The sequence below is a fragment of the Desmodus rotundus genome, chromosome 7 (genome assembly GCF_022682495.2).
Source record: "Desmodus rotundus isolate HL8 chromosome 7, HLdesRot8A.1, whole genome shotgun sequence".
In the NCBI taxonomy this organism is placed as follows: Eukaryota; Metazoa; Chordata; class Mammalia; order Chiroptera; family Phyllostomidae; genus Desmodus; species Desmodus rotundus.
In genome coordinates this window covers 130,892,450-130,917,884 of record NC_071393.1, presented here as the reverse complement: position 1 = coordinate 130,917,884, position 25,435 = coordinate 130,892,450, and the positions used below count along the sequence as shown (strand labels likewise).

The window sequence follows — 25,435 nt, the reverse complement described above, 5'->3', positions numbered from 1 at the left end:
CCCCTGTGCTCCTTTTGTTATCCCTTTTCCCTCCTCCGGAGCCTCTGGCAACCGCTGGCCTGTCACTTGTTTCACTTAGCAACAGGCACTTAAATTCCCGCCATGCCTCTTCGTGGGATGCTATCCCATTCCTTTTTACCACCAAATAATATTCCATGGGATGGAGGAACCATTCACTGTCCTTTTTATAGATTGTTTCCCTCGGTTAGTAATGCATTTCACACCTTGTATTTACTCATCACTTCTCTTTAGTTTCCTCTGCGCTGGAGCTGTTTACTCCTCAGTTGTACTTGCCCTTGACCTTTTTGAGTACAGGCCAGACACTCTGTAGAAGGTCCCTCAAGTTGGGTTTCCTTGGTGTTGCCTTGTGATTAGAGCAGGCCATGCATTTCTGGCAGGAATGCCCCAGAAGTGAGGCCGCCATCTCCCTTGTGCATCTCCTGGGAGACCCCCAGTGCAAACACACCCCCCATGCGGGCGATGCTGCCTCTGACCATGTGATGAAGGCGGCGCCTGCTGGGTTCCTCCTCTGTGCAGCTGCTGCTATTCCTTTGTAATTAGTAAGTGCTCCGCGGGGCACTGCTCAGACGCACTGCAGACACAGGGCCTCTTTCTTCCACGGTTATTTCCCCGGGTCTCTAGGGCCTCCTTCCCTCTCACAGTTCTCTCTGTCGCTGGCAAGTCCTTCCACCGCCAAGGCTCTGCTCTCCGACTGGAAGTCTCTCACTCTCCCTGGCCCATCTCTGGTCTGGGTCTATCCTAACTTCAGTCCCAAAGGTCCGGTTTCCTGCCAGATGTCTGCTCGGGGTCCCAGGGACCCCCTCAGACTCCGCAGGTCTAAAGGTGGCCTCGCTGCATCCCTAACACCTACCAGAACCCCAGTCCCTGTATCAGTGGAAGCATTGTGACTACCCACTTTACCCAGCTGGGTGCCTCCAGGTCGTCCTGGACCCTCAGTGACCTTCATTCCAGTCTGGGCCTGGAGGGCTCTCAAGTGAGGAAAGATGAAGGAAGGAGAGGAGGGAGGGGAGGGGATGGGGAGGAACACAACCAAATGCCCATACATCTGCTCCTGAATGGCGCTTTATCCTTGCTTGAATAGTGACAGAATCAGGGGTGTCCAACCCATGGCCCACAGGCTGCGTGCAGCCCAGGATGGCTATGAATGTGGCCCAACACAAAATTGTAAATTTACTTAAAACCCTTTATTTGCTCATCAGCTTTCATTGGTGTTTGTGTATTTAATGTGTGGCCCAAGTCAATTCTCCTTCGAGTGTGGCCCAGAGACGCCAAAAGGTTGGGCCCCCCCGGACAAAATCACCCCTCACTCCAATCGTATCACCCAGAGACACTTCCCACCAGTCAACTAAACCACCCCTCGAAGGCCAGCTCAGGCTGGCTCATCCCCTGACCCCCTTGAACCAGCCTGGGCTTCTGGAACAATGCAGTTCTATGGCCTGACCATCACAGGCGGACCCACCCCCGTGAGGAGAGGGAGGGACCTGGCCACAGCCCAGCCACTGCTGCAGGCCCCTGGTGGGAGCCGCCCAGAGCCTCTGTGCTCCCATGGGAAGTGCATCCTGGGCTGTGATGCAGAGCTTTGCCCCGAGAACTGAGGGAGAAGGCGTCCAGGGCACGGCGGGCAGGGCCTGGCTGGGGAACTGTGGGCGCCCAAAGACACCTTGGAGCAGCCAGGAAGTGAGGTGGGCCCCAGACCTCGGGAGAGTGTCTGGGGGAAACCCTCGGAGAGGAAGGCAACCCGCACATGGCACGGCAGCCTGTCAGAGGTGTCTCGTGGGCCTGAACTCATTGCTGACTGAGAGTTTGATGAGGGGCATTGGAGCTGGCCCACCCTGAATTGCCAGAGGGAAGCTGGCCCCTGTCCGTCACCTTAGCTCTTGGTGCTGGAAGCATCTTGGTGGTGGAGAATGAGACCAGCTCCGTGGAAAGCCCCTGAAAGTCCCGCACTGGGACCTGGGTCAGGGTGGGATCAGCGTCAGCAGTTCCAGGCTGGCTGACAGCAGAGGCCGAGTGTGACCTCTGTGGTGGTTGTTTAGTTGTGTCTTTGAGAAACGCCATGGGGTGTGCTGGACAGAGCCCAGGCAGTAGAGCGATGCTGGCAATTTGAGCTTATCTGTTGACCTTGAACTGGTTCTGTTCCTGCAGGCTCAGTCTCTTCCTCTGTGAAATGGGTCCAAGGAGGCCCGCCTCCCCGAGGGGTGCCAGAGCTCAGGAAGCTGTGAGTGCAGGCAGCGTGGCAGTAGGGCCTGGCAGGGCACGTTCGGTGCGCTCACTAATGAGGGAGCCTGGGTGTTCTGGGGAACCACCGGGCTGCGGGAAGAACTCATGCCAGTGGGCAGTCTGCGTGGTCACACCACGGGCACGGGGGGGATGAGCCATCAGCCAGGAGCACTGGAAGGGAAGGAGCCTTCTAGTCATTGCTTCGTCATTCAGCAAATATTTATCAAGCACTGCTAGAGACACAGCAATGGACGCAACTAACATGGACACTGCCTCCGGAGTGTCCAGGGACGCAGAGCTGAATCAGTTCCAGAGGAAAGGTCTGGGCGCCACGAGAAGGTGCGACTGTGGCTCATGTTGGTCAAGGGGCCTGAGGAAGCCACTCACAAGCTGAGGTTAGAGTGAGCAGTAGGAGCCAACCAGGTCCACTGGAGGAAGGAGGGAAACGAGTATTCCAGACAGAAGGGGCGGCCTGTGCAAAGGCCCTGTGGCAGGAGTGGTGAGGGCCCTTAGGGACCCAGAGATGGCATTTAAGGAGAGTGGTGCTTTTCTCTCTGATGGGACTGGGAGGTTGGTGGCGTCTGATCCTGGCCTCTGGTGGAGGGGAAGCTTGTGGGGCTCCCAGGAACTGCCCGTCTGCCCCCCAGGTAGAGGAGGGAGGGAGGGAGCACTTACCGAACGCCAACTACGCACGTTAAGCATAGCATGCGCTGCCTCCTTTACCCGACCAACTTTGGTAGGCAGGCATCGCTCTCCCATTTCCCCACAGATGGAGGAGCTGCGGCTCAGGGAGGTTAACCGGCCGGTCCCAGGTCACGCAGAGCCCGGCGTAGAACTCAGAATTCCCAACCTTTTCTTTCCCTGACACCCACTTTCGTTAATGGCAGATGATTAGGTCCCAGCTTCCTGAACTCCTCAAAACTCTCGCAAGTGGTGGTAATTTCACAACATCTGCCGTTTCTACCACCAAGTGCTATAAACCCTCCACTTCCGTACCCTCCTGCACGGGGGGCTTGTCCTGTCCAGGGGGAGCCCCTTCCGTCTTTGGGCCGGCCCAGCTGGGTGGAGGCAGAGAGGAGGCAGTACTTTCTGCGGGAAACTGAGGGACAGAGAAGCTCCCAGGCCTGGGAGGAGCTGAGACTGTCAATTTCTCTGTCGGCTACCAGAACGTAGCTTATGCCTCTTGTGGGATTGCGTGTGTGCTTTCTGAGCATTCGAGAATCACATGAAAACGTGTCTTTCATTTTAAAGAACATTTTAGAACTCAGGCCCCTCAAAGTGAGGATGTGAACTCTTAAGTAAACAGCCGCTGGGCAGGCAGCGGGAGTGCTGTGGAAAAGACGCCCCGCCCCAACACTTCTCAACGCAAACACACTTCAGACCTTCAAAAATGATATCCCCCAAGGGTCACGGCCAAGACCGGGCTCCTCACTTCAGGAAGCCAAGAGTTAGCTCGGAGAGTGGAGGAGCAAACAGAAGCGGGACCCCTGTAAACAGACTCTGCATTGCGAGACCATTCATTACAGGTTTGTAGTTGTGGAGTAAACCCGGGCTAAGGAGGGCTTCAGCATGTCGTCTCACCCTCCTTCCCGCTCCCAGAGGGGCTGGAGATTTGGAATGAGACAAAGCCAACCTGAAAGGTGGAGTGGAGTTAGACTCCTCGGGGCTGCTGGCGCTACCTGAGCCGAGAAGGTGGGCAAAAGCTCATGCACTAGCAGGGTCTGCCCCAGCCCAGCGGCTGTGGGGAGGCCCCCTCCTCTGCACGGGGCACTCACGTGGCTTTGCACCCCTCCCCAAAGTCACTGCTGAAATCAGTGCCGCCAGCCGAGCGCCTCTGTCGTGCGGGCTATCAGGAGTCTGTTCTTACAAAGCACCTACAGACTTTGGTGAGTGAGGGCGTTTGAGGCTGGAGGCGGGAGACAAGTGCTGTCAGCCCGGAGGGGTAGTGGGCGCAGGACAGCGGGCGAGGTGGCTCAGGTATGAGAGGGAGAGACACAAGTCCCCGGGTTAGGACCTGCCAGGAACATCTGCATTTAGCAACGTTTCCCCATCACCACCATCATTTTCTTCCTCACCACCATCATCCTCATGGCCATCACCACCACCACCACCATCATCATCCTCACCTGATTGATTGTAGCTTCTGGTGTCTTGGAGAGGGAACCTTTGGTTCCGCAGGGAGCCAGCAGATATATTTTACAGTAACAGTATTACAAATAAGAGCCTATTTACTTTTTAATGGGTGTGTAAATGTACTTGGCTTTGAGTCCTCACCACCACCTCCCAGCCAATGGGAGGTAGGTGTTTTATCCCAACTTTTCGGAGGAGAGAGCAGATGCTCAGAGAAGTTGTTAGCTTGCCCAAGGTCACACAGCTGCCTGCAACAGAAACTGCCACCTGTCGGCCAGCCCTGGAGAGCTGGGCCCTGCCCTGTGCCATGCTGAACTGTGACCTCAGTGGCCTCCGCTTTCCTAAGTGGCCCGCTCTCAGCCCTGCACTCCTGTGAAGGTGCAACCCAGCCAGTCCCTCCAGAATTCAGACGTGTCCTTGGGCCACTGGTGTGGACCCTGCAGCAAAGACGTCCGTTCGGCACCTGGACGTGTGAGACTGAGCTCCGTGTGGTGCTGATGATGGTGATGCTGAGGATGGAGATGGGGGGGTGGAGGAGGCAGGGGCGCTGAGAACGTGATGATGGCGACCATGGTGGGGTGGCGATGACGAGGGTGACGAAGATAATGGCAATGGTGGTGGGGACTGTGATATGAGGATGATATCAGTGACGTAATAATGCGGACAGCAGTTTTGAGCGCCTACTATGTGCACGCCTCGTCTCATTTATTTCTTACAACTCTTTCGGGTAGGTGTCATGATTACCCCTTTTTATAGATGAGAAGTTTGAAGTTCTTGAGTGACCTTCTCAAGATTCCCACCTAGGACTCACAACCAGGCAGAGATTTATGTAGTAATTGGCAGAGCCTGTAACTTGACATACTTGTTCTTCCTTTTATGCCTTGACTGGTTTGAGAAAACTAGAGAGATCTTTGTTTTCTGGCAAAACTGTCTTCGGGCCCACCTCCCAGCTGGGAAGACGGAGACTGGTGAGGTTAGATAGGGGGCCCGGAGCCCCCCCGGCCCCGCCCCGTCCCGCCCACGCAGCGCCCCCAGCCCGCTCACCCCGGCTGCTCTGGTTCTGCAGGCCCAGCGGGGGCGCGGACCCTGCGCCCTATTCCGGAAGGTGTGCTGCGTGGCGCTGCCCCTGCAGCTGCTGCTCCTGCTGCTCCTGCTGCTCCTGCTGCTGCTGCCAGTGGGCGAAGACGACCGCAGCTGCGCGCTGTACAACAACTTCGCCCGCTCCTTCATGCTCATGCTCCGCTACAACGGCCCACCCCCCACCTAGCCCACCGGGGGCCACAGGTGACGTTCTCCTCCCACCTTCCATCAGCCCTGAGTGCCTCCGAGGATGCTAGGGACACTGGACACCGGGGCAAGCCAGGCGGCCAAGCTGCCCAGTATAAATACTGTAGCAATGTTCCCAGCACAAAAGTACTTTTTATACAGTGTTGTCTCCGTCTATTTATACTAAATGCATACTATGTGTGACCAGGAATCATGTATAGACTTCTTATATGCTCTGTATGTAAATGCTCAGGATGGGTCGTTTCAAAGGTGGCATCCATGTGTGGCGGGGTGAAAGGCGTGGCGTGGCTGCCCTGGTCCACGGTCAGCCCTGGGAACCGTAACGTGTCTCCTGGACGGCAGCCTCTTACCCCAATCCCAGCCCCAATCCTGATGTTAGGGAAAAGCCTCGGAGCTGTCACTGCAGACCGGCACCCCGTCCCTCACTCAGCACCCCCTGACTCTTGTTTTAGGCACAATGAGGACACACCTGCTTGTCTAGTTTTTAAGATGACAGATTAGAGCAGAAATGGTGATGATGATCGAGGGCTGCTGACCATCACCAGGCTTAGTGACGGCCATGAAGAGTGACAAGTGACAGCAAGGGGAGAGAAGCAACACAGACAGCAGTCTCAGAGAGAAGTGGAGGCAGCGTGAGACCGGGTGCCACGAGCAGGAGCCCCTGAGTGCACAGAGCAGGGGCTCGGGCCCAGGGCCATGCACAGGGTCTTCGGGAGACGGTACGCTCGTGCCCCGTGTGTTCCGTTAGGGAGAAAATCACGGAGAGAGATGCCCCTGTTAAGACCTCCCCGGGAGTGGTGGGTATGCCCTGTGTGCAGCAAGCACCCCGACAGTGACAGGGAAGATGAGTCTCCTCAGTCACTCTGGGCTGGGTTTTCGTTGTCTCCAGCTCAAGCCAAAGGGACAGGAAGGGAGCCCACTGCGCACCAGAGACCAGCGCTCGAGGGTCTGAGCCAGAGATGAGATCCGGCCTCGGGGCTCAGCCCATCTGAAGGGCTGTCCCTGCCCCTCCTAGCAGGGCCTTTGGACAGAGGCACATCCTCTGACCGAGAATGTCACACACATGCCCCACAGGGGAGCCTGGCTCTGGGAGCCCCAGCCCAGCCCCTCTGTGGCCAGGGCTGGCCAGGAAGGCTCCATGCACTGTCTGGGGAAGAGCCGGGATGGCCCTGAGGCTGGAAACATGTCCCCTCCTCCCCAGGGAATTCCGGAGTGGGTCCTTAGTGCTTTATAACGGGATCACGTTTCCCCTAAATCAACACTAAGTTTTGCTTTATAAACAGAGCCTGGTGCCCCCTCTTTACAAATCCATTTTGTCTGTTCAGCTACAAACAGACCCAGGGGGGTTCCTCAGGCCTTTGGACCCATAATGTCTCACAGACCCAGGAAGGCCCTGCAAGCAGAGGGGCAACTGAGGGCCCACAGTCGCCCTGCCCTCAGCACCCACCCTCCCCTCTGCCCTTGCACACACCACCCCTCCCTTTCTAGCAGGCGCTGCCAGGCCTCCCCTGAACCAAAAGGGGCTGGATATCAGGCCCAGGGAAGTGGGGTTGCCAAGGGAGGCGCTCTTTTCCCCAGACATTTAGACACCAAGCCACAAGGCCATACCCACAGGTGACTCTTCACTGGAGGGTCCGGGCCGCAGGGCCCAAGACCTCGGCCCAGGCAGCAAGCCCAGGCACTCTGGCTTGTGTGGGTTCCACCCTTGAAGGTCTGAGCTGTGGCAGGGCCTTCGGATGTCTCCCCTCCCCCACTTCACAGGCCAGAAGTTGAGAGGCCCAGAGAGGGGAAGGCACTTGCCCATGGGCACACAGCGAGGTGGTGGGCAACGCTGCTCACTATATAGCATGGGGCAGCATCCCCCATCCCCACCTCAGAAAACAAAACCCTTTAACAGGAATGTGGCTGTAACTGGTCTCACTGGTCTCCTGCAGGGAGGGACAGGCTGCGGTAAGCGGGCTGGTGGTGGGAGTGTGTATTTTTTAAACTTTGGTAATGATGCCATGGAGCCTAATTGTTTGGAGAATTGTTTTTTTTTTTTAAAGAGAACTGATATTTTCCTTACTTTGTACACATGCAGTTGTAATAAGTCCTAACAGCCCATTTACCAGCACTTTTCCAGTGTACTCTCTTTGCTTAAAGTGCGTGCAGACAGTTAGGATTTTTATGGCTTCCTAGCTTCCTAAACAAGAGCCGAGAAGAGATTTAAAGGCCCCAGTGAGAGAGGTGCTGGTGGGACTGAGTGTGTTTGGTTTTTTCCTCTGTCCCCAGAGCATGAGGGGAGGGAGGAAAGGTGACCGGCACCGCTCAGCCCAGCTGTGTGTGTGTGTGAGTGTGTGTGTGTGTGTGAGGCGGGTGGAGAGAGAAGAAGAGGGAGAAAAAAGAGGGAGAAGGAGAGAGAGAGAGTGAGAGAGAAGGGAGAGGAGGAGGAAGAGGAGGAGAGGGCAGGGGGCGGGAGGAGAGGAGACAGGGTGGGGGAAGGGGTGGAGGGGGGAATGCTAGTGAGCCTGGTGGAAACTGAAGCTGCTGGTTGCCCTGCTTAGCTGGGAGCTTTTCTTAGCTCCCCTGATGGGAGGTGTAGGCCGCAGACAGGCCAGGAGAGTCGCTTGCTCGGGTGCAGGGATGGGATGCAGGGGGCAGAGGGAGCGATGAGGATGGCATAGAACTAAGAGTGCCTTCCGGTTGAATTCCCGCAACAATGCTCAGGGCCTGGTGTTACTTCACTCCATTTTTGAGATGACAAAGCAGAGGCTTAAAGGTAGAAAGATGCTTGTCCCTGCAGAAGTGGGACCCAGGTTTGTCTGTCCCCGAAGCCCATGCTGGGAGGAGGTTTCCAGCAGGTTCTGCCAGGGTCTCCTGTGTGCAGCCGCTGCAGACCCTGGGGGCGGGCTTCAGGAGCAGAGCAAGCGTCTCTGCCCTTCTGCTCCGTGGGGATGGGGCTCAAGGCTTCCCTTTGGGGCTGGCCCTGGACCCGGGAAGAGTCTCCACCAGGAGCGCAGTCACCCCAGCCCCTCCCCACACTCGGCTGGGAGCTGAGCCCCCTGTGCTCCTGTGAGGTCCTAGGGCACAGCTGCTGTGACGGGAGCCCCGGGGCCTGGCCCAGGGCAGGAACATCAGCTGTGGTCTGTGGAACTGCATGTAAACCCCTGCAGTGAGCATGTCTGCCGACACCCAGCTCCCTCCCGGGCGCAGAGAAAATGGGTCCTGGGTAAGGGGACCACTTCCATCTCTCGTAACCTTTTTGCCTTGGGCAGCTGGCAGGAGTTCCCAGCTGGGAGCAGAGGGTGGGGAAGTTCATCCCTGGGCAGGGGGTGCTGCCCGAGGGCCCCTGGTGTGTTGCTGCCCACACCCTGGGAGCAAGCCCTCAAACACTGCAAGTTCATGGTTATTTCTATTATTGGCACAATTAGTAGTCTACAGTCACAGTTCATGCTAAGAACTTGTGGCTGGAAATACCCAACTGAAAACCTGCTTTTCCCCACCAAAGAGATTCCAGGTTGGTAGTGGACATTCCAGCAATGGATTTGGCCATGCGTTAGCATAAGCTCTTGCCCTTCCCCATTCCTACCTACTGTACTCCCCAGAGCACAGGAGGTAAGAGGACCTCTCCCCACCTCCCCACCTCCACCTAGGGAGGCTGCACATGAGGTCTCTGCGCCTGAGGTCCCTGCCTGCCCCGTGAATCCTGAGATACCAGTGGCTTCCTCTGAAGTTTGGTATCTCACTGGTGGCTGCACAGTGACCTCGAGCTAGCTTCTTATGTCCCCAGCCCAGTTGCAGTCAAACCCTAATCCCCCTTACAGGGACTCAGCTAATCCAGCAGGGCTCCCCTTGCTCCCCTCACCCCAATCTGATTGTCACAGCCTGGGTCAGCAACAGAGGAGGGATGGAGAGGCCGAGAGCCCGGGCCCAGCGTTAAACACGTGGGCATCTACCTCCTTTACTGCATCCCTGGCAGACATTGCTAATTGATCCTGCCACCTGGTTGGCAGAGCCCGCAGGGACTCTGGCAGAGGCCCAGATTCCAAGGCCTTAAACGGGCCATCATTTCTGCTCATTGTCAGTCCCAATGATAAGAGAAATGCCTTCTGTCTGTCAAAGTAAGAAGGAGGAATTTGTTTTTAAAAGGAAATTCAAAAAACCAAAAGCTCATGGTCTAAAACCAAATCTTAGAGCAGAGCACCCAGAGGCAGGGACAGCATCCTCAGCGCCTGCGTTTTGGTTGCCATGGTAACATCACAGCGCTCACAAGTTGGTACCCAACCGCCTTGTCCAACTGGAGATAGTAATCACACAACAGGATCTCTGTCCCCAAAGTGTCCTAGACGTCCTTTCTGCGCTCAGCAACCTGGACACAGGCCTGCAGCCCTGTTTCTGTTCTAATGACACAGGGACAAAAGGGACATAGACTGAGGGCCTGCAACATGGCCCTGGTTCCTTGAGAATGCCCATGCTAGTGAATCATGCTCTTGTTTTTAGATGCTGAAACCAGAGCACAGAGAGGGTTAGCAGCTTGCCTAAAAGCGACCAGCTAGTTGGCGAGAGGTCAGTTTGGGACTTGCACCCAGGAATGAGAGGCTCCAGGTGTCTTCACGGAACTTCCGCCTCCACTGCCTTTCTTTCCTTTGTGAGCCACAGGCAGCCGCTGCTTTGGGGGCTGGTGAGCTGGTTGAGGGGGTTGGTCCAGAGCAGGGCCTGTGGGGCATTTTCCAAGTGCCCACTCCCACAGGCACCAGGGGCTGGCAACACCTGGGTGAAGGGCCGGGGGATGGAGGCTGGTGCTTAGAGAAACAGAGATAGGCCACTTCTTGCAAGGCAGGTGGAGGACAGTTGGCTTTGTGAGGCCGCTGCCCATAGAGCAGTTCTGATTCCTTCCAGTGGAGGAAAAATAGGCAGTGGCTGTGCATGTTCTAGAAGTTTCATTGTTAAGGAAGAAGTGGAAAGAGGAAGGTGTGTGCAAGCATGTGTGTGCATGTGGTACGTGTGACTGTAGTATATGTGTGTGACTGGTGTGTGTGAGAATGTGGTGTGTGGATGTGCGTGTGACTATGAATGTGCTGTGGGTGTGTGTGAATGTGGAGTGTGTGTGTGTGAATGTGATGTGTGAGTGTGTATGAATGTGGCATGTGTGTGGGTGTGGGTGTGAATGTGGGGGGGGGTGTGAGAATGTGATGTGGGAGTGTGTATGAATGTGGCATGTGTGTGGGTGTGAATGTGGGTGTGTGTGTGTACTATACGTGTGTACCACACACACATCCCCACCTAGACGCGCAGGCCAGCAGCCCTTCCATCCAGCCCTGGGCTTCCAGACGACAGACACCACCAGCTCTGTGGTCTCTGGGAACGTCAGGGCGACCGCACTGGACCCAGATGGTCCCCGATTCCGGAGCTTTGTGTCTCCCGTAGAAGCCACTGGTGCCCCCCTGCCATTCTGCACGCATGGGGAAGGTCCAGGGACCCCTGCGGTCTCTGCCTTCTGGAAACGTCCTTGGGCCGGTCTGGAAACAATGGTGTCTTTTTCCTCGTTTTGCATGTAACCTGCTTGTGAGCGGGGCCTCAGCTCAGAGGGTCCTGAAGGCGCCCTTGTCTCTTGCTCTGTGTGTCCGTCCGTGCGTCTTTGTTTTAGAGGCTGGGGATGTTCACCGAGTTCGCCGAGCCCCCGAGGTGCTAGAAGCAGGAAAAATAGCAAGTCTGCAGTCCCAGCTCTGGAGGAATGGGTGCTTCCCCCTTTTCAAGTCCAAGAGCGCCGTTCCCAGGCTGGGGCAGGGCAACGAGCTGGCCTTGGCGTGGCGGAGCATGTGCGTGTCGTGTGTGTGTGAGTGTGCATGCGTGTGTGTGCATGTACACGCTGGGTAAGTGGGTTTAGGCGTCAGAAGCAAATGGACCTCATTGTATATCATGTTCTGTTGTTACGTAAACAGCACCCCCAGGGACCACATCCACTCCCACCCCAGTATTTGTGATTGTACAACGAGCATTCGCAATAAATTAAGCTTTCTGGATGGTGGGCGGTGTTGGAGCCAAATGACTGTCCTGGAGCATGTGTGTCATCTCGGTTCCTGTCACTTCCGAGACCCGCCAGAGCCTTCCCTGCTCGGAAGGGGCGTGAGGACCCCCAAGCTCCTCCTGCTCAATGCTGCGTTTCAGAGGGACATCGAAGCTTTTGTCCCCACGCTGCTGTTCCGGCCGGAAGTAGTCGTCTTCTCAAGCACGGCTCGATGTTTTGTTGTTCTTTGTGTTTTTTTAAATGGATCTGCTTTACATGTGGAAATAAAAATCTCTATTTTGGTCTACGAAAGATTGTGTGGTCTGGAAATTCCTTTTCCGAAGAAGTAAAGGAAGGGGTCTGTCTGAAGAGGTTACGAGGAGGGAGATGCCCTGTGATGAAGGCCGCCCGGTTTGAATTCTGAGCCCCCAGCAGGACGAGTGCCCGGTGTGCGCCAGGGTGGGGCCGAAGGGGACAGCATCCCTCAACCCGGTGTAAATGTCTGTGTCACCCGAGAAGCACCTTCAGCCATGCTGCCAGCAGCTCTCAGACGTCCTGGGTCACAGACTCAGGGGTGGAGGGGCAGGTCCTGTGGTTTGAAAATTACATGTGTGCCCCGGTAGCTTGGCGAGGCGGCCCCAAGCAGATCCCAGCACAGGGCAGATAACAGGAGGCCCTTCCGGCCCTCTGCCCCCTCCCCCCCGATCAAAGCCCTGCTAGGATGGTCCCTTTAACAACAGTCCTTAGTTGCGGCTGGCGATCAGGTTTCCCAGCCCGCAGCACGCTGGAGCTTGGATACAGGGGACATGGGAGATACTGTCCCCTGTGTGAGGAGCCGTCTGAGAAACGGGCAAGTGAATGGGACCCACCACGCGTGAAAGCAGGCTCCTGGCAATGGCCCTGGCTGGCCAAGCAGAGGACAGTTCGTGACCAGAGTCTGCTGACAACAGCACGAAGTGTCCACTTCCGTTCAGAGCCCTTTCTGTGAGCAGGATGCCAGCTAGAAAGGCTTTGCATCTTGCGTAATTTATTTTCCCCACAAGTGAAAAAGACCTGCCATTATTTCATTATAGTAATGCACGTAATCTGTTTCCTAACGTGTTTCCTCACCTTTCGGGAGGGGAGAGAAGGACCCCTCAGGTGAGAAGCAATGCGTCTGTCACCCTTCATGCTTAAGTAGCAGGGAAGAGGCAGAGACCAGATGCCAGGGGTGTCCAACCTTCTGACGTCTCTGGGCCACAACTGGAAGAAGAAGAGCTGTCTTGGGCCATACATTAAATACATAACCACTAACAAAAAAAAATCTCATAATGTTTTAAGTCAATTTACAAGTTTGTGTTGGGCTGCATTCATAGCCATCCTGGGCCGCACGCGGGACACCTCTGCTAGACTTTGCCTTCATGCAAGTGAGAAAGACTCTAACCTTCTGCATCCGTGATCGGACTCCATGGCACGTGCCCTGGAGTTCAACACCGTTCAAATCGCCCTGCATTTTCACCTTAAAGGAGCAGCTCTGCAGACAAAGAGCGAAGGGTGGCATGTCTGTGCTGTCGGGTGGGGGACTTCGTTTCCACAGGGGACCTCGTTTCGTGGCGAGTGAGATGCTGGCGTCATCGGCACACCAACTCCCACAGCTGCTGCCGTGAAAGGACAGGACAGCAAGAAAAACCTTTATTCACTTCACTCCAAGGAATTTGCGGCTGAAAGGAGCGTATCCACCAGGCATCTGGGCCCCCACAGTCTGAAGTCTTCCAGTGGCGCCAAATGCCCCAAATAACCCCTGCGACTCTCGCAGCCTGGGACACAGAGGCCCCTTGCCTTTAATGCATTGTCCAAAGAATAAAGCATGCCCTGTGATGGAAGACAGACCTTTGCCCTCTGGGGTTCTCTGCCCTTTAGGTGTGCATGGAATTGGTCACAGTGCTGCCCTCTTTAGCGGATGTTAAATGCCTTACTCCATACGGCGCCCAAGTGTGCTGTGCACCCCTCACAGTAACCGTACACGGTGTGCGTGCTTTTCCCACAGCAGAGCATCACACCTCGGGTCAGGGACTTCAGCGTTACAACATGGTTTCAGTGGGAAAGCTAGATTCAGCCCCCCTTGTTGTAATTGCGTACCTTTTGGGGAACCCAACCCATCGTGAAAGTGACATTAAACACACATGCAGTGCTGAGACCTTCCCAGAGCCCTCCCGTCCACTCCTGGGTGGGGGATTAACTCATGTTTATGCTGATGTGATCTTTTTTCCACAGCCGGGCGTGTTATGGAAGTCATTATCTTACCTCTGTTTTCATCGGTGGCTTCCAAGCCCAGCCGTGACATGCTTAATTGGAGAGATTCATCATTTCTGGTGGAAACCCCTTGGTGCAAACGTTATTCAGCTTCTTGGCCTTGTCAGCCTCTTCTGTCACCGGCTGTCCATTCCTGGCTCCCACCGCCCCCCACAGTGACCTTCCTCCCCCTGCTTCCCTCGATTACACTTCCAGGGGGGGCCACCCGACTTTCTCAGGCTTCCTTTGCTGAAATTTCGCCTTGCACTGCATGCCATGTGCACCCTGGCCGCTGCTTCCAGCTCCCCCTCGCCCTTCACTGTGGCTTTCGGCTGCCAGTTTCCAACAGGAGGCTCCTGTACCGACAGACACCAAGGGAAATTGTTCCCAATTGTCCTCTCTCGTGTGGCAAGTGCGCGTTTCCCGTCCTGGGGCATGTGCAAATAATCGAGGCCCCTTTTGCCTTGGAAGGAGGTGAAGGAATGGCAAAAAGTGAAATTAAACAAAAAAAAACTGAACACAACGTGACACCCTGGATCACATCCTGGAACCGTAAAAGCACATTAGCAAAAAAGCCAACGAAATGCAGACAATGCCTATAGTTTCATTCCTAATGTTGCCCCGTATTCGCTTCTTGGTTTGGCCCAGGGTCCCGTGGTCATGTAGACGTCAGCATTAGAGGAGACTGGGTCAAGGCCATGTGCAAACTCGGCACTAGTTCTGCACTGTTCTAACATACTCCAAAACTTAAAAAAAAAATTTTAAATAAGGTTTTTGTGTTATGGTTTTGGAAAAATGTAAGGATTCTCTTTTGCCCTTAACATGCTTCCTTAAAGATGGGGATGGATCTGTTCTAGGAGCAGGCTTGGTGTCAGCCTCATCGGGGCTTGGCTCCCAGCAACCTTGCCTGTCTGAGGTTTTTGGCCTTGGGAGAAATCTCGGATGCTCCTGGATGACACTTTCCTCGGAGGGCTGTGGTGGGGGGAGGAAGGGGACAGCATGTGTACAGGGTTCGCACGGGGCTTGACACATAGAAGACACTCGATAATCGGGAGCTAGTGCCCCACCTCCCACCCCGGCTCCCTCCCCTGTCAGACGGGTTCAGAAGAAACATCTCGTTTAGCCATCTGCGCTTGGAGTGCCCAGGACACTTAGATTGACCCCATAGTTCTGCCCGCAACTGCTGCTATAGGTTGGGGTGTCCCCTATGGGTTTACAAGTGCCCTGGGGATACTTGTGGAGGGAAAATTCTAGAGTCAGTCAGGGTTCAGTTGCAGGCAACCGAATCCACTCTACTACTAGTTTAAGGAGAACAGAATTTCTTATGAGGTGGCTCGTGAAATTGCTGGAAGGGCTGAAGGAGGAGATTGTAATGTAAGTATCCAGGAAGAACTCCAGCCCCCAGGACACGCTGCCTTTTCCACGAGGGAGAAAGAGGTGGTTGCCCCTATAAGGAGCTGCCGAACCAGGAATCCAGTGCTGCCGCCGCCGCCCACCCACAGCAGCTAGACAGGTGCCACATCAGGCCACCTCCCTTCCATACCGAGGATCGTGCCGGAGAACCTGAGTGGGCGAAACCGAGCTCTCAGCCAGGACTCAGCAGCAAGGATGTGCAGAGACGTCATTTTAGCGCACCCCTCTCTGCAGGACTGGAAGGCATCTTGCAAAGAGTTTAATGGGTGACGAATGAGCAAACCCACAGTACCCTCCACAGGCCACGTGTCTGGGGACTTAATGGCCGTGCGTGCCCCTGACTCTGTGTCTGAACTTCCAAAGGAAAACAGTGGCAGAAACAAGGAAATCCCTCCTCCAGTGGCCCACCTCCCACACACAGCATGACCGCTCAGCCACACGTCACACTGGTCAGTGTATCCATGTCTCTGCTTGGCCAGTTCTCTTCTTGCTGTCCTGAAGTCTGCAAATTAAATCATAAGGCTAACCATGCTCATCCCTGCCACCGTGCCCACAGCTGGCCACAGCTCTCTTCCTCAGTGCGCCTTGTCATCGGTCCGCAGTCTTGTTCTTCTCAAGCCCCTGACCATCCTCAAGTCACGTCAAAAATTAAGTCAAGAATATTCAAGTAAAGAATATCCTGGAGCGCCCACCATACGTCAGGTGTAAATAAAATGGAGGGCACAACACAAACCCAGCGCTGCTGCCGTCACGGAGCTTGCCTGCTGGTCTGGCCCCTGCCCAGCACCGACGTGGACCTGCCCCCACCGTCGGTCTCCTTCCAGGCACAGCTCGGAGTCAGCCCCCGGGGGACGTCCCTTCCCTGCTGTCTTCAAGCCCAGCCTTCGGCAGGGCTGTCTGTGGCCCTACACTGTGGCTGGTTGTGTCCTGTCATCCTAGGGTGCGTGCCATCGAGGCTCAAAGCCCTTTCTCCTAAGACAGCTGGTCAAGGGGACCTCCCGGTGAGGCTAAGGGGGCGGGTGGAGGGGAAGGGGGCTGTGCAGGGGGCTAGGGGCTCGGGAGTGTGAATCACCTGTGTGTGCAGTTCCCGAGATAACCAAGGAGAGGGTGGGCAAAGTCTGCAGGCTGGGCCCTCTCCATCCGCAGGACCAGGGCATTGGGGTCAGGCAGTACGGGGTTCCCACACATGGACATGCAGCCGGCAAGGTCCTCTCAGCTGACGCGGCTCCCGACCACTTCCCTGAATGCTGCCTTCACCATGGACTCTCTCCGTGGATCATCTCGGTGGTCTTGGGCCGCAGACCCTCCTCTGACAGCACTCTGTGGTGGAGCTTCATGCACCCAGGGCTCTGACCCGTGCCCCCCTGCCCCCACCCGAAGGCCAGCGTGTGACCAGCGTATTGCACCGGCTCACTGCTCCTTCTTTGTTCCCTGTTGCGGCTGCTCTGACCCGCTCGCTCTGACCGCCTGCCTTTGCTCCGGATTCTGCTTCCCCAGGGTCAATTGTCTGTTCTGATGCTCATGTCCTGTAGGGCAGGAGCTGGCTGTCCCCCTCTTTGTACAGCCCAAGAAGATAAAAATGATTTCTAAATTTTAAAATGGTTACATTTTAAATGGTTATTTAAGTACCCACATCATATTTTCAGTTTTGCCTCTTAGCTTATAAAGACCTAAAAAACTTCCCACTGGGCCCTTCACAGAAATGTGTGTCAGCCCTGTCAGGGGTGTGCCTGCCTGGTCTCCGGCCTGGCCCCTCCTCATGTGCCGGCCTGGCCCCCGGTCCCAGCCAGGTCCCTCTGTGAGACCAGCTCCCTGGCAGGCTGGCCTGAAGGGGACCCGGGAGAAAGCACCCTGGCTGGGCATCGGGAGAAATCGGGGCCAGCCCCAGCATGGCCACCACATGCTTTGGGACTCTTGGGAGCCCAAGTCCCCTCCCTGCTCCTCACGTCCCCTCTCTGTCCAGTGGGGGTTCAGATGTGAGTGGCTCCCGTGCTCCGCCAGCAGCATCAGTTCTCGTCATGCAGCTGCCCACGGGAGCCAGGAGACCGTGGGGAGAATGATGTGCAGGCTGGGCCCGGAAGCTCAGCGCCAAGTCCTGATTAGTCCTTCATGCCGGGGCCATGGGAGAGGAGCCGTGCCGTTGCTCATGCACACTCACATGCCACACACCAAACACGTGCACACACTTGCACATGTGTGCCACACACCCCACACATTGCACCCCATGGACACATGCACACACTTGCATACTTAGCGCATGCACACACCACACACACCAGACGCACACACACCAGACACATACACACAATTACCATACACACACCACACACAGACGCACACAGCCACACCACGAGCGCAGACCTGCCTGGACACACGCACGTGGCTCTCGCTGTCCAGCCTTTGTGACTGCGTCACTTGGGCCGTCAGACTGGGAGCCCCGTCAGAGCTCCAGGGCGCACCCCTGGGGGGCCCCTCCCTGACTTGCAGACAGATTGAGTCGGCTCTTCAGAAACCGGAAAATGAAGCGGGGGCCCTTTCTCTGTCCAGGGTGTCATGCATTGTCCGAGCAGGGCTCTGGGCAAAGAGGAGAGCGCAGACTATGTTCTCCCTTTGGAAACTGCCGTGAGGGGCAATGAGCACTCTGGTGCAGCAGGCAGGGCCAGGGGGAGGGGCCGGAGCAGCCAGCACCAGCGCTGGGCATGCAGCAGCCGTGCCTTTGGGGTCAAGGAGGGAGTCGGCAATGCAGGGGCCGTGAGGAGAGAGATTGCAGTTAGTTAAACACACGTCTTCTCACAGTCACGTGTTTCCTGACAGGCATGTCCGTCCGTGACCAGAGGCTCGGGGGCCAAACACAGCATGGGTAGTTGGGGTTCCGAAACCCCTCCCACAGCCACATGTTAACATGGATTGAACCCCGAATTTGTCCTGGAGTGGGGGGAAGTCGTGGGGGGAGCCCTTTACTTTGTGGGTCATGCATACCAGACTTAATGCAACAATAATGCCCCATTCACAGTTTGCTGGGCGTTTCCACCATGTTCCTTCATTCGGTTCTTACAATAGACATCAGAGGTATTACTGTGCCTGGTCCCCAAGACTATTGGGTGCAGAAGAAAGAACAAGGTCTCAAGGTTAACAGAGCAGAGTTGGGGAATCATGAACAAACCCTCTTAGCCCAGAGCTACCTGCTGGGTTAACTGAATACACCTGCCCAAAGCACTGTGTTAAGAAGGATTCTGAGGCTGTAATTAAGCACAGAGCTCCAAGATTTCTTGGTGATGTCTAGCATGGGGGGGCATATTTGGATTCCTTTCTTTATCTATAAAAGTGACGGGATTGCTCTCAATGCAGGCGCATAAACCCACGCACTGCCAGAGCCCAGCCGTGAAGCACCCCGCTGTGCAGGCCGCGTCCTGAAGGAGAGGCTGCACCAAACATAAAACACACGGTGAAGGAAGGTTAGGGGGCCCTGTCCAGTCACTGCCATGTGGGTGTGCTGCCTTTGGGTCACTGAGTCTGGTGGTTTCGAGATCATGCAAGACTTCAAATTTTAATGTCAATTTTTTTTCAATTGGCAACTAATTTGAATGCTTAAAAAATACCTGTGTGAACCATGCGGGGGGGGGGGGGGGGCTGGGTGTGGCCCACAGGCCTTCACTTTGCATCCTTTGGTCTAAATAATCCCCAGGATGCCTTTTAGTTCAAAATTTCCAAAATTCTGTGTGGGATGCAGCCCCTCAGGCCACACGCATGTATCTCTTTCCCAGCAGGCCCATCGTTCTAAACCCTGTCGGTCGCTTGGCCTGAGGTCAGTTTCAGGACCTGCTCTGCGCTTGTGAGCCCTGATCTCACTCAGGCTTCGCAGCGACCTTTCCAGCTGGCTCAGAGAGGTTACAGAGGTGCCCAAGGTTGCACAGCACACAGCCAAATCCAAATGTACTCCTTGGTGATTTTTTCCAGCTTCTGGGCTTTGTTGGTGGAAGTTCCATGACATAATCAGCACTAGTGGAAAAACCCTCTCCAAACATACCAGCGTGAAGCTGGCGAGGGCAGCATCACATCTAGAGCCACCACGGCACTTCCAGTGTTCATGGGGATTGTCATGGGTCCCCTTCCAGTGAGAAACCCGGCAGGGTTACCAGGCCTGGGCGGCCACCTGAGGCCCCTGGACAAGCAGTCCCTTGGCTGCCTTCCAGCCCGCTCATTGTCCTAAGTGGCTGCCTGGGTTTGGCTGCTGGTGGAAGGTGGGAGAGAGGCAGAGGCGCTGAAAGGCGGGGTCTTTCCCATCTGTTACACATTACCAGGCTGTGAAATATTTCACACTCTCCATTGTACCATCAAATAAAAGCAGAACTAATCTCTTTGTTTAAAGTTATTAACTGGCATCGCTGGTGATTAAACAACACACTTATTTTCTCATAAGTGGAGGAGACTGGTTCTGTGGGAGGTTTGTAAAAAGGGCAGGCTCTCCCCACGAAGCCAAAGAAACATGCTGATGCAGACAGAGGGAGGAAAAACGGCCGCTCTAGGGCGTGGGGGTGGGAAAGAAAGATGCTTCACAATGGTCTCAGCCATGGAGATGAGAACCTAGAGGAGACAAAGGACTTCCTGGATTTCCATCCATCCATCAGTCTGTCTACCCACCCACCCATCCATCCATCCATCCATTCATCATCCATCCATCCATCCATCATCCACCTGTCCATCCATCCATCCATCCATTCATCATTCATCCATCCTCCATCCACCCACCATGTATCACCCATCCATCCATCCATCCATCCATCCATCCATTCATCCATCATCCACCCATCCATCCATCCATCCATCATCCATCCATCCATCCATCCATCCATCCATCCTTCCATCCATCCATCCCTTTAACCTATTGCTGGAAGGGGGCCACAAGCCACGGGATGCACATGGCCTCTAGAAGCTAGAAAAGACCAAGAATGGCTTTTTTCCTAAAGCCCCCAGAGGGAACACAGCTCTACTAATATCTTAATGTTGGCCCCATTTTTGGACTTCTGACCTCCAAAGCTGTAAGGTAATGGATCTGTGTTATTTTAATTCGGCGACCATGTGGTGGTTTGTTACAGCAGTCAGTAGAAGCCTAACACACAGTCTCATGTGAGCATGAAATGAGCTGTGGTCAAGGGCAGGCTCCACCCCCTGCCCCGTGCTGGGGGCTACCCCGGTGACCAGCGCCAGGTGTTGTTCTGGGCCCCCCTGATGCTGGCCTGTCCCAGGCAGAGGTGAGAACTGTCGGGAGATGGATGAAGTCAGTCTCTTCACGAAACGGAAATTGTTGTTAAATAAGAGCATAAACATTTAACTGGCACCATGACTACCCTTCACATAGCAATTTTGAGTCCAGATGCAATATGAAGCAAGCTAAAAATAGACACCACAGCCAGGTACAGGGCCCACACCTCCCGGCTGTGGCGGCTGTCACTCCAAGGCTGCCTTGGCACATCTGTCCTAAAGGGAAGCTTTTCAGTTTGTCCTCCCCGAGGTGTCTCCAGGTGATGGGGAAGAAGGGCCAGCTACCTGTCCACAGCCTTCCCACACCGCTCATGGCTCCAACATTAAAAATCTCACCTCTTTGCTCCGAAAGGCCCTTTGAGCCAGGCCCCACGGCCTGGGGTAAGACGTGCCGTGGCATGTTTTCCTCACACAGTTGGCTCCTGTCACTCCCCAGATGGCAGGTTTCAGGGAGCACCTCGAACTGGTCTCTCCATGGCTCAACCCTTCACCTGTAGCCTGCACTTCCCCTCTTCTAAGTTCAAGGCGGAGAAGAGGCGCCTAGTCAGTTTGTATTAGGGTTGTCCCTGCAGGGCCATGCCCGCCTGACCTGGGCTCCCGCCTGTCCCCCTTCTCTCGGTGGGGTCCTCTTGTCCATTGAACCCTCAGTGGCAGCGACTCCCTTCTCAGGAAAGCCTTCTCATGTTTAACACTTCACCACCTCCCCTGAGAAATATTCTGGGGGACCCGCTACTTCTGGTGCCACCCGAGAGAAAAAAAAAAAAAACAGAACCTGAAACAAATTCCGTGGAAGACTCTTCGGCTGGGGGGAAATGTGCAAGGCCTAGCACTGGAGAGGCCGGAAGTGGCCTTAGGATGGCTGGAGGGCGGGGGCAAGGGGGAGAGTGACAGAGGTGGAGATGGAAAGAAGGACAGCAGCCAGGTCACAAATAGGGAAGTCACAAAAATAACACGACAGTCACAGTTGTAACAGCTCACTCTTACACTATGCTTCCCACGCGTCAGGTCCGTGTATCAGCTCAACTCATCAAGTGCTTCAACACCTCCAGGCAGCGGGCGCTGTGCTGTTCCCATCACACAGACCAGGGAACTGAGGCTGCCTTGGCCCTGCCCGTGTCTAAGCCAAATCTTCCAGCCTCGTGCTGTTTTTGAGGGATGTCCCCTTCCTTTACTGCACCCTTCCCATACCTTCCTTTTGGGAATGTTGGCCAAAGCTGACATCTGTGGCTTGCCACCAGAGGCCCTACCCAGTGTGGGGCAAGCCGAGGAACCGCCGTTCGCACCGGTAATTGGATCTTTGTTTACGGTGTGGCACCTGAGCCTGCCACCCAAATCCCACACCTATTCAGCCTCCAGCTCCCTCTAAGCCTCAGCCAGGGACAATTCTGCCCTCCTAGCCTGGGGACTTTTGGTAATGTCGGGAGAGGTTTTAGATGCCACCACTGGGGAGGGAGAATTATTGGCATCTAGTGGGTGCAGCAAAGAAGGTGCTGAACACCCCACGAGGCCCAGGACAGCCCCCACAATAGAGAGCTGTCCAGCCCCAAATGCAAACAGTATTGGGGTACAGAGGGGCTTGGCTTTAAGCCTGGGGTCCAGTTTTGTTCCTGCCTGACTTGTATCTTGTCCCTAATACGAGGGTCCCATTTCTGAATTGCCTCTTTGATTAGACCTACGAGGGCTCTTTCCTACCTCCACTTAATGTCTGCTGTCCCCCTCTGGGCATCCTGTAGTTCTCTGCCGACCCTGACTTCTTGCCCCAGTAGCCACCTGCTCCCTGTCACCCTCACCACATGTTGCTGACCATGCAAACATCTACCACCTGCGGCAGGTCCGCCCCACCCACTCACCCCCCCACAGTGCCAGCCTTGCCACATGGGCGTGGCCATGCCCGGTCTTGGCCAAAACCAACTGCAGTCCCCATGCTCTGCCAAGACACAAACAGACCCCCGCTGGCACGAGGCTTCTCGCTCTGGGACACGGTGTCCCGCTCAGCACACCACCCACCCCGCTTCCTGCCACCGCCATTCATTTCCTGGGCATGCAGAGGCCCGATTCCCTGGAGCTCTGGAGCGGGGGCGAACACGGCAGGAGAATGAAAAGAGCCGGTGACCCGTGCCTAAAAATAAAAATGTTACCCAATTGTCGGGTCTGACAGAGCGCCTGACGCAGAAAGCAAACCCATGGCAACGGGATAAACACACTGGAAGCCTTTCTACGCAGTGGATTCGGGCTGATCTCAGCAGGGCCTCTGGAGACGCAGAGCGGCCCTGCGTTGCTCCGGTTTCTGCGCCCGGGCGGGGTTGGCTGTGGACGCGTGAGAAGGGCAGCGGGCTCCCCTCACCTGGGCCCGTGGGTGAGGGCTTCTGCTCCCTTGGGTGGTCAGCAGCTTGGGAAGTGGCTTTCCACTAGAACAGGGGGGACCTGGAGGGGAAATATGACACTGTGTGTGGGTCCCCAGTTAAAATAAGCCTCTTCCCTTGGGAACATCTGGGCTCTGGGCTAGCCGGACAGAACTACCCCTCCGTCCCTCAAATACTTTTCTGACTTTGTCTTGCTTCTGATCCGTGCCTTGCCCAAAACGTCTTTTTCTGCCTCATTTCTGCACAACTGAATCTGACCCATCCTTCTGGACCCAGTTCACCCCAGTATGCTTGGGGTCCTTATAAGAAGGTGACAAAAAGACACACAAGAAGATGGCCATGTGACAATGGAGGCACAGGTCGGAGCCATCCAGCTGCAAGCTGAGGAGTGCCAGTGACCTCCGACACCCACCTGCAGCCAGGAGAGAGGCACAGAAAGATCCTGCCTCTCACCCTCAGGGGAAACCAGCTGTGCTGAGGCCTCGAGTATGGACTTCTGGCCTTCTAAACATTATGGGAATATATTTCCATGTGTTTTCAGCCACCGGGTATGTGGTAATTTGTGCCAGTGGCCTAGGAAACTAGGACAATGACTATTCACCTGTCTCGGCTTTTGGTTCCTCATCTGTAATCCAGGGATCAGGGGAGGTAAGAGAAATAAAGGTACCGGCAGCGAGTAGGTGCTGAAATGATATTAATGGAATGTGAAACCCAAGCAACCTCAGAAAAAATAAAACAGAGGTGGGGAGATACGTGTAATCCCAGCCCAACCTAGGGGGTAGCGATGTGGACCCCACGCGAGAGATCCGCTCAGCAAAGGCTCCTTTTGTGTTTCTGCATGTATTTGTACCCAGGCCTCTCCCAGAGGGGGGCAAGGCACTGGAATGCTCACCAGACAATGAGATAGAACGAGAACCAGACAGAGAGCATGCAGAGAGAATAGAAACGCACAGCCATGTAAATATCTCTGAAAAACCGAGGACTCCTGCCAACCTACCCCCCAGACCAGGCGGTGAGGAGGTCATCGCTGTTTGCGTTTGCCCAGCACCCTTTCCCAAGTCGTCTTGAAATAGCTGCTGTCTTCTTTGAACTGCTCTGCCTGGCGTCCTTCTGATTCCAGTACAGCTGCCCATCTATCTAGTTCCTTGGCCGAATGGGTGGACAGGGGACCCAGACCTGGGCTATCAGAGCCTCATCCCTCTGGCCATCCTAAGGTAATCATACAGGAAATGCAGGTGACCCAGTGACGAGTCCCTAGCTAGGATTCTCCACCGAGAGGCTGGGGGAGGAAAGGCCTCTTTTACCTTCAGGGGGTCTCAGCTGGGATGATGCCATACCCGAAGCTCTCTGTACCTGTAGTAGGACAAGCTTGGTCTACAGAGGGATGCTACAGAGTGTGTGTGTGTGTGTGTGTGTGTGTGTGAGAGAGAGAGAGAGAGAGAGAGAGAGAGAGAGAGAGAGAGAGAGGAGGCAGACAGAGGGAAACAGAGGCCTGATGGCATTATTTTAGTCCTGAGCCAGCCCGTTCATGGACTTCCCGGTTACACAAGCCAATAAATCCCCATCTTTCCTTTACCCAGTTTGGGTTATTCTGCCATCCACTGTGGGAAAGCCCTGTCCCACCCAGGAGGGTTGGAGGATGTGCAGGGGGCAATCGGGGAGGCCTCCCTGGAGAGAGCAGCCCCAGGGCGCTAGAAGAAGGGGAACCGCGGGGCGGGGTGGGCTTGTCCCACACTTAGGCCTGAGCCACTGGAGGGGCTTGGGCAGGGCACCGTGTGGTTGGCTCCGGGCTTTGACGAGGCCCCTCCAGCTGCAGCAGCGGGGTGTGGTCTGTAGATGCAGGAGGGAAGCAGGGGGGCTGCTCAGAGGTCATCCCACAGCCCAGGCCAGAGAGGAATGGGGGTGGCCTCAGACTGAATTCCCAAGAGACCTACAGTCCTGGTGGAGGGGAGGTGGGGGTTAGGGGTCTGAAGTGAGACCAAGGAATTCATGAGAGGGGAGGGGGGGGGCCCCAAAAGCCCAGATCTGGGCACAGAGGCAGGTGAAGAGAGACATGGGTTCTCAGGAGGGAAGCTGGGTCCCGCTCCCGGGCACGTTAAAAGCAGCAGGCCTCTCCCCGCCTTCTGCTGCAAAGCAATCCGTGCTCCGGGTCTCCCCGACCTTCCGTTTATTTTAATCACAGGAAAACCATTGGACGGTTTAGACTCCTCCAACCAGAGAAAAATGAATGGTCCGTGGTGAGATTGTCACTCCCCCCACCCTGGCACTTTCAGGGACAGCTGAGACCGAAGATGACGCCGCTGGTCCCCCTGCCCGGGCTTTTCCTGGCCTGAGGCCTGCCTTTGCCTTGCACAAGCCATGGCAGCCTCCCCAACTCCCTCACCTGTGATTGTCCTTCAGGTGGCTGCGATGCCCTGAAGCCCCACCATCAAAACATGTTAGTTTCCTCAGCCCGCATTTAAAAGCTGGGACGGTCTTGGCT

General features: G+C 55.5%; 1 protein-coding gene across 2 annotated transcripts in view; it reads left to right on the top strand.

Moving 5' to 3' along the window:
- Positions 1 to 11,956, top strand: part of SYNE3 (spectrin repeat containing nuclear envelope family member 3) — a 75,303-nt gene extending 63,347 nt beyond the window's left edge. For both annotated transcript variants that reach the window (XM_053927809.1, XM_053927807.1), the window contains exon 18: positions 5,438 to 11,956. In XM_053927809.1, coding sequence (XP_053783784.1) covers positions 5,438 to 5,638 — 201 coding nt within the window. In that variant the 3' untranslated portion in view covers positions 5,639 to 11,956. The remainder of the gene's footprint in view (positions 1 to 5,437) is intronic.
- The last annotated feature ends 13,479 nt before the right edge of the window (positions 11,957 to 25,435 follow it).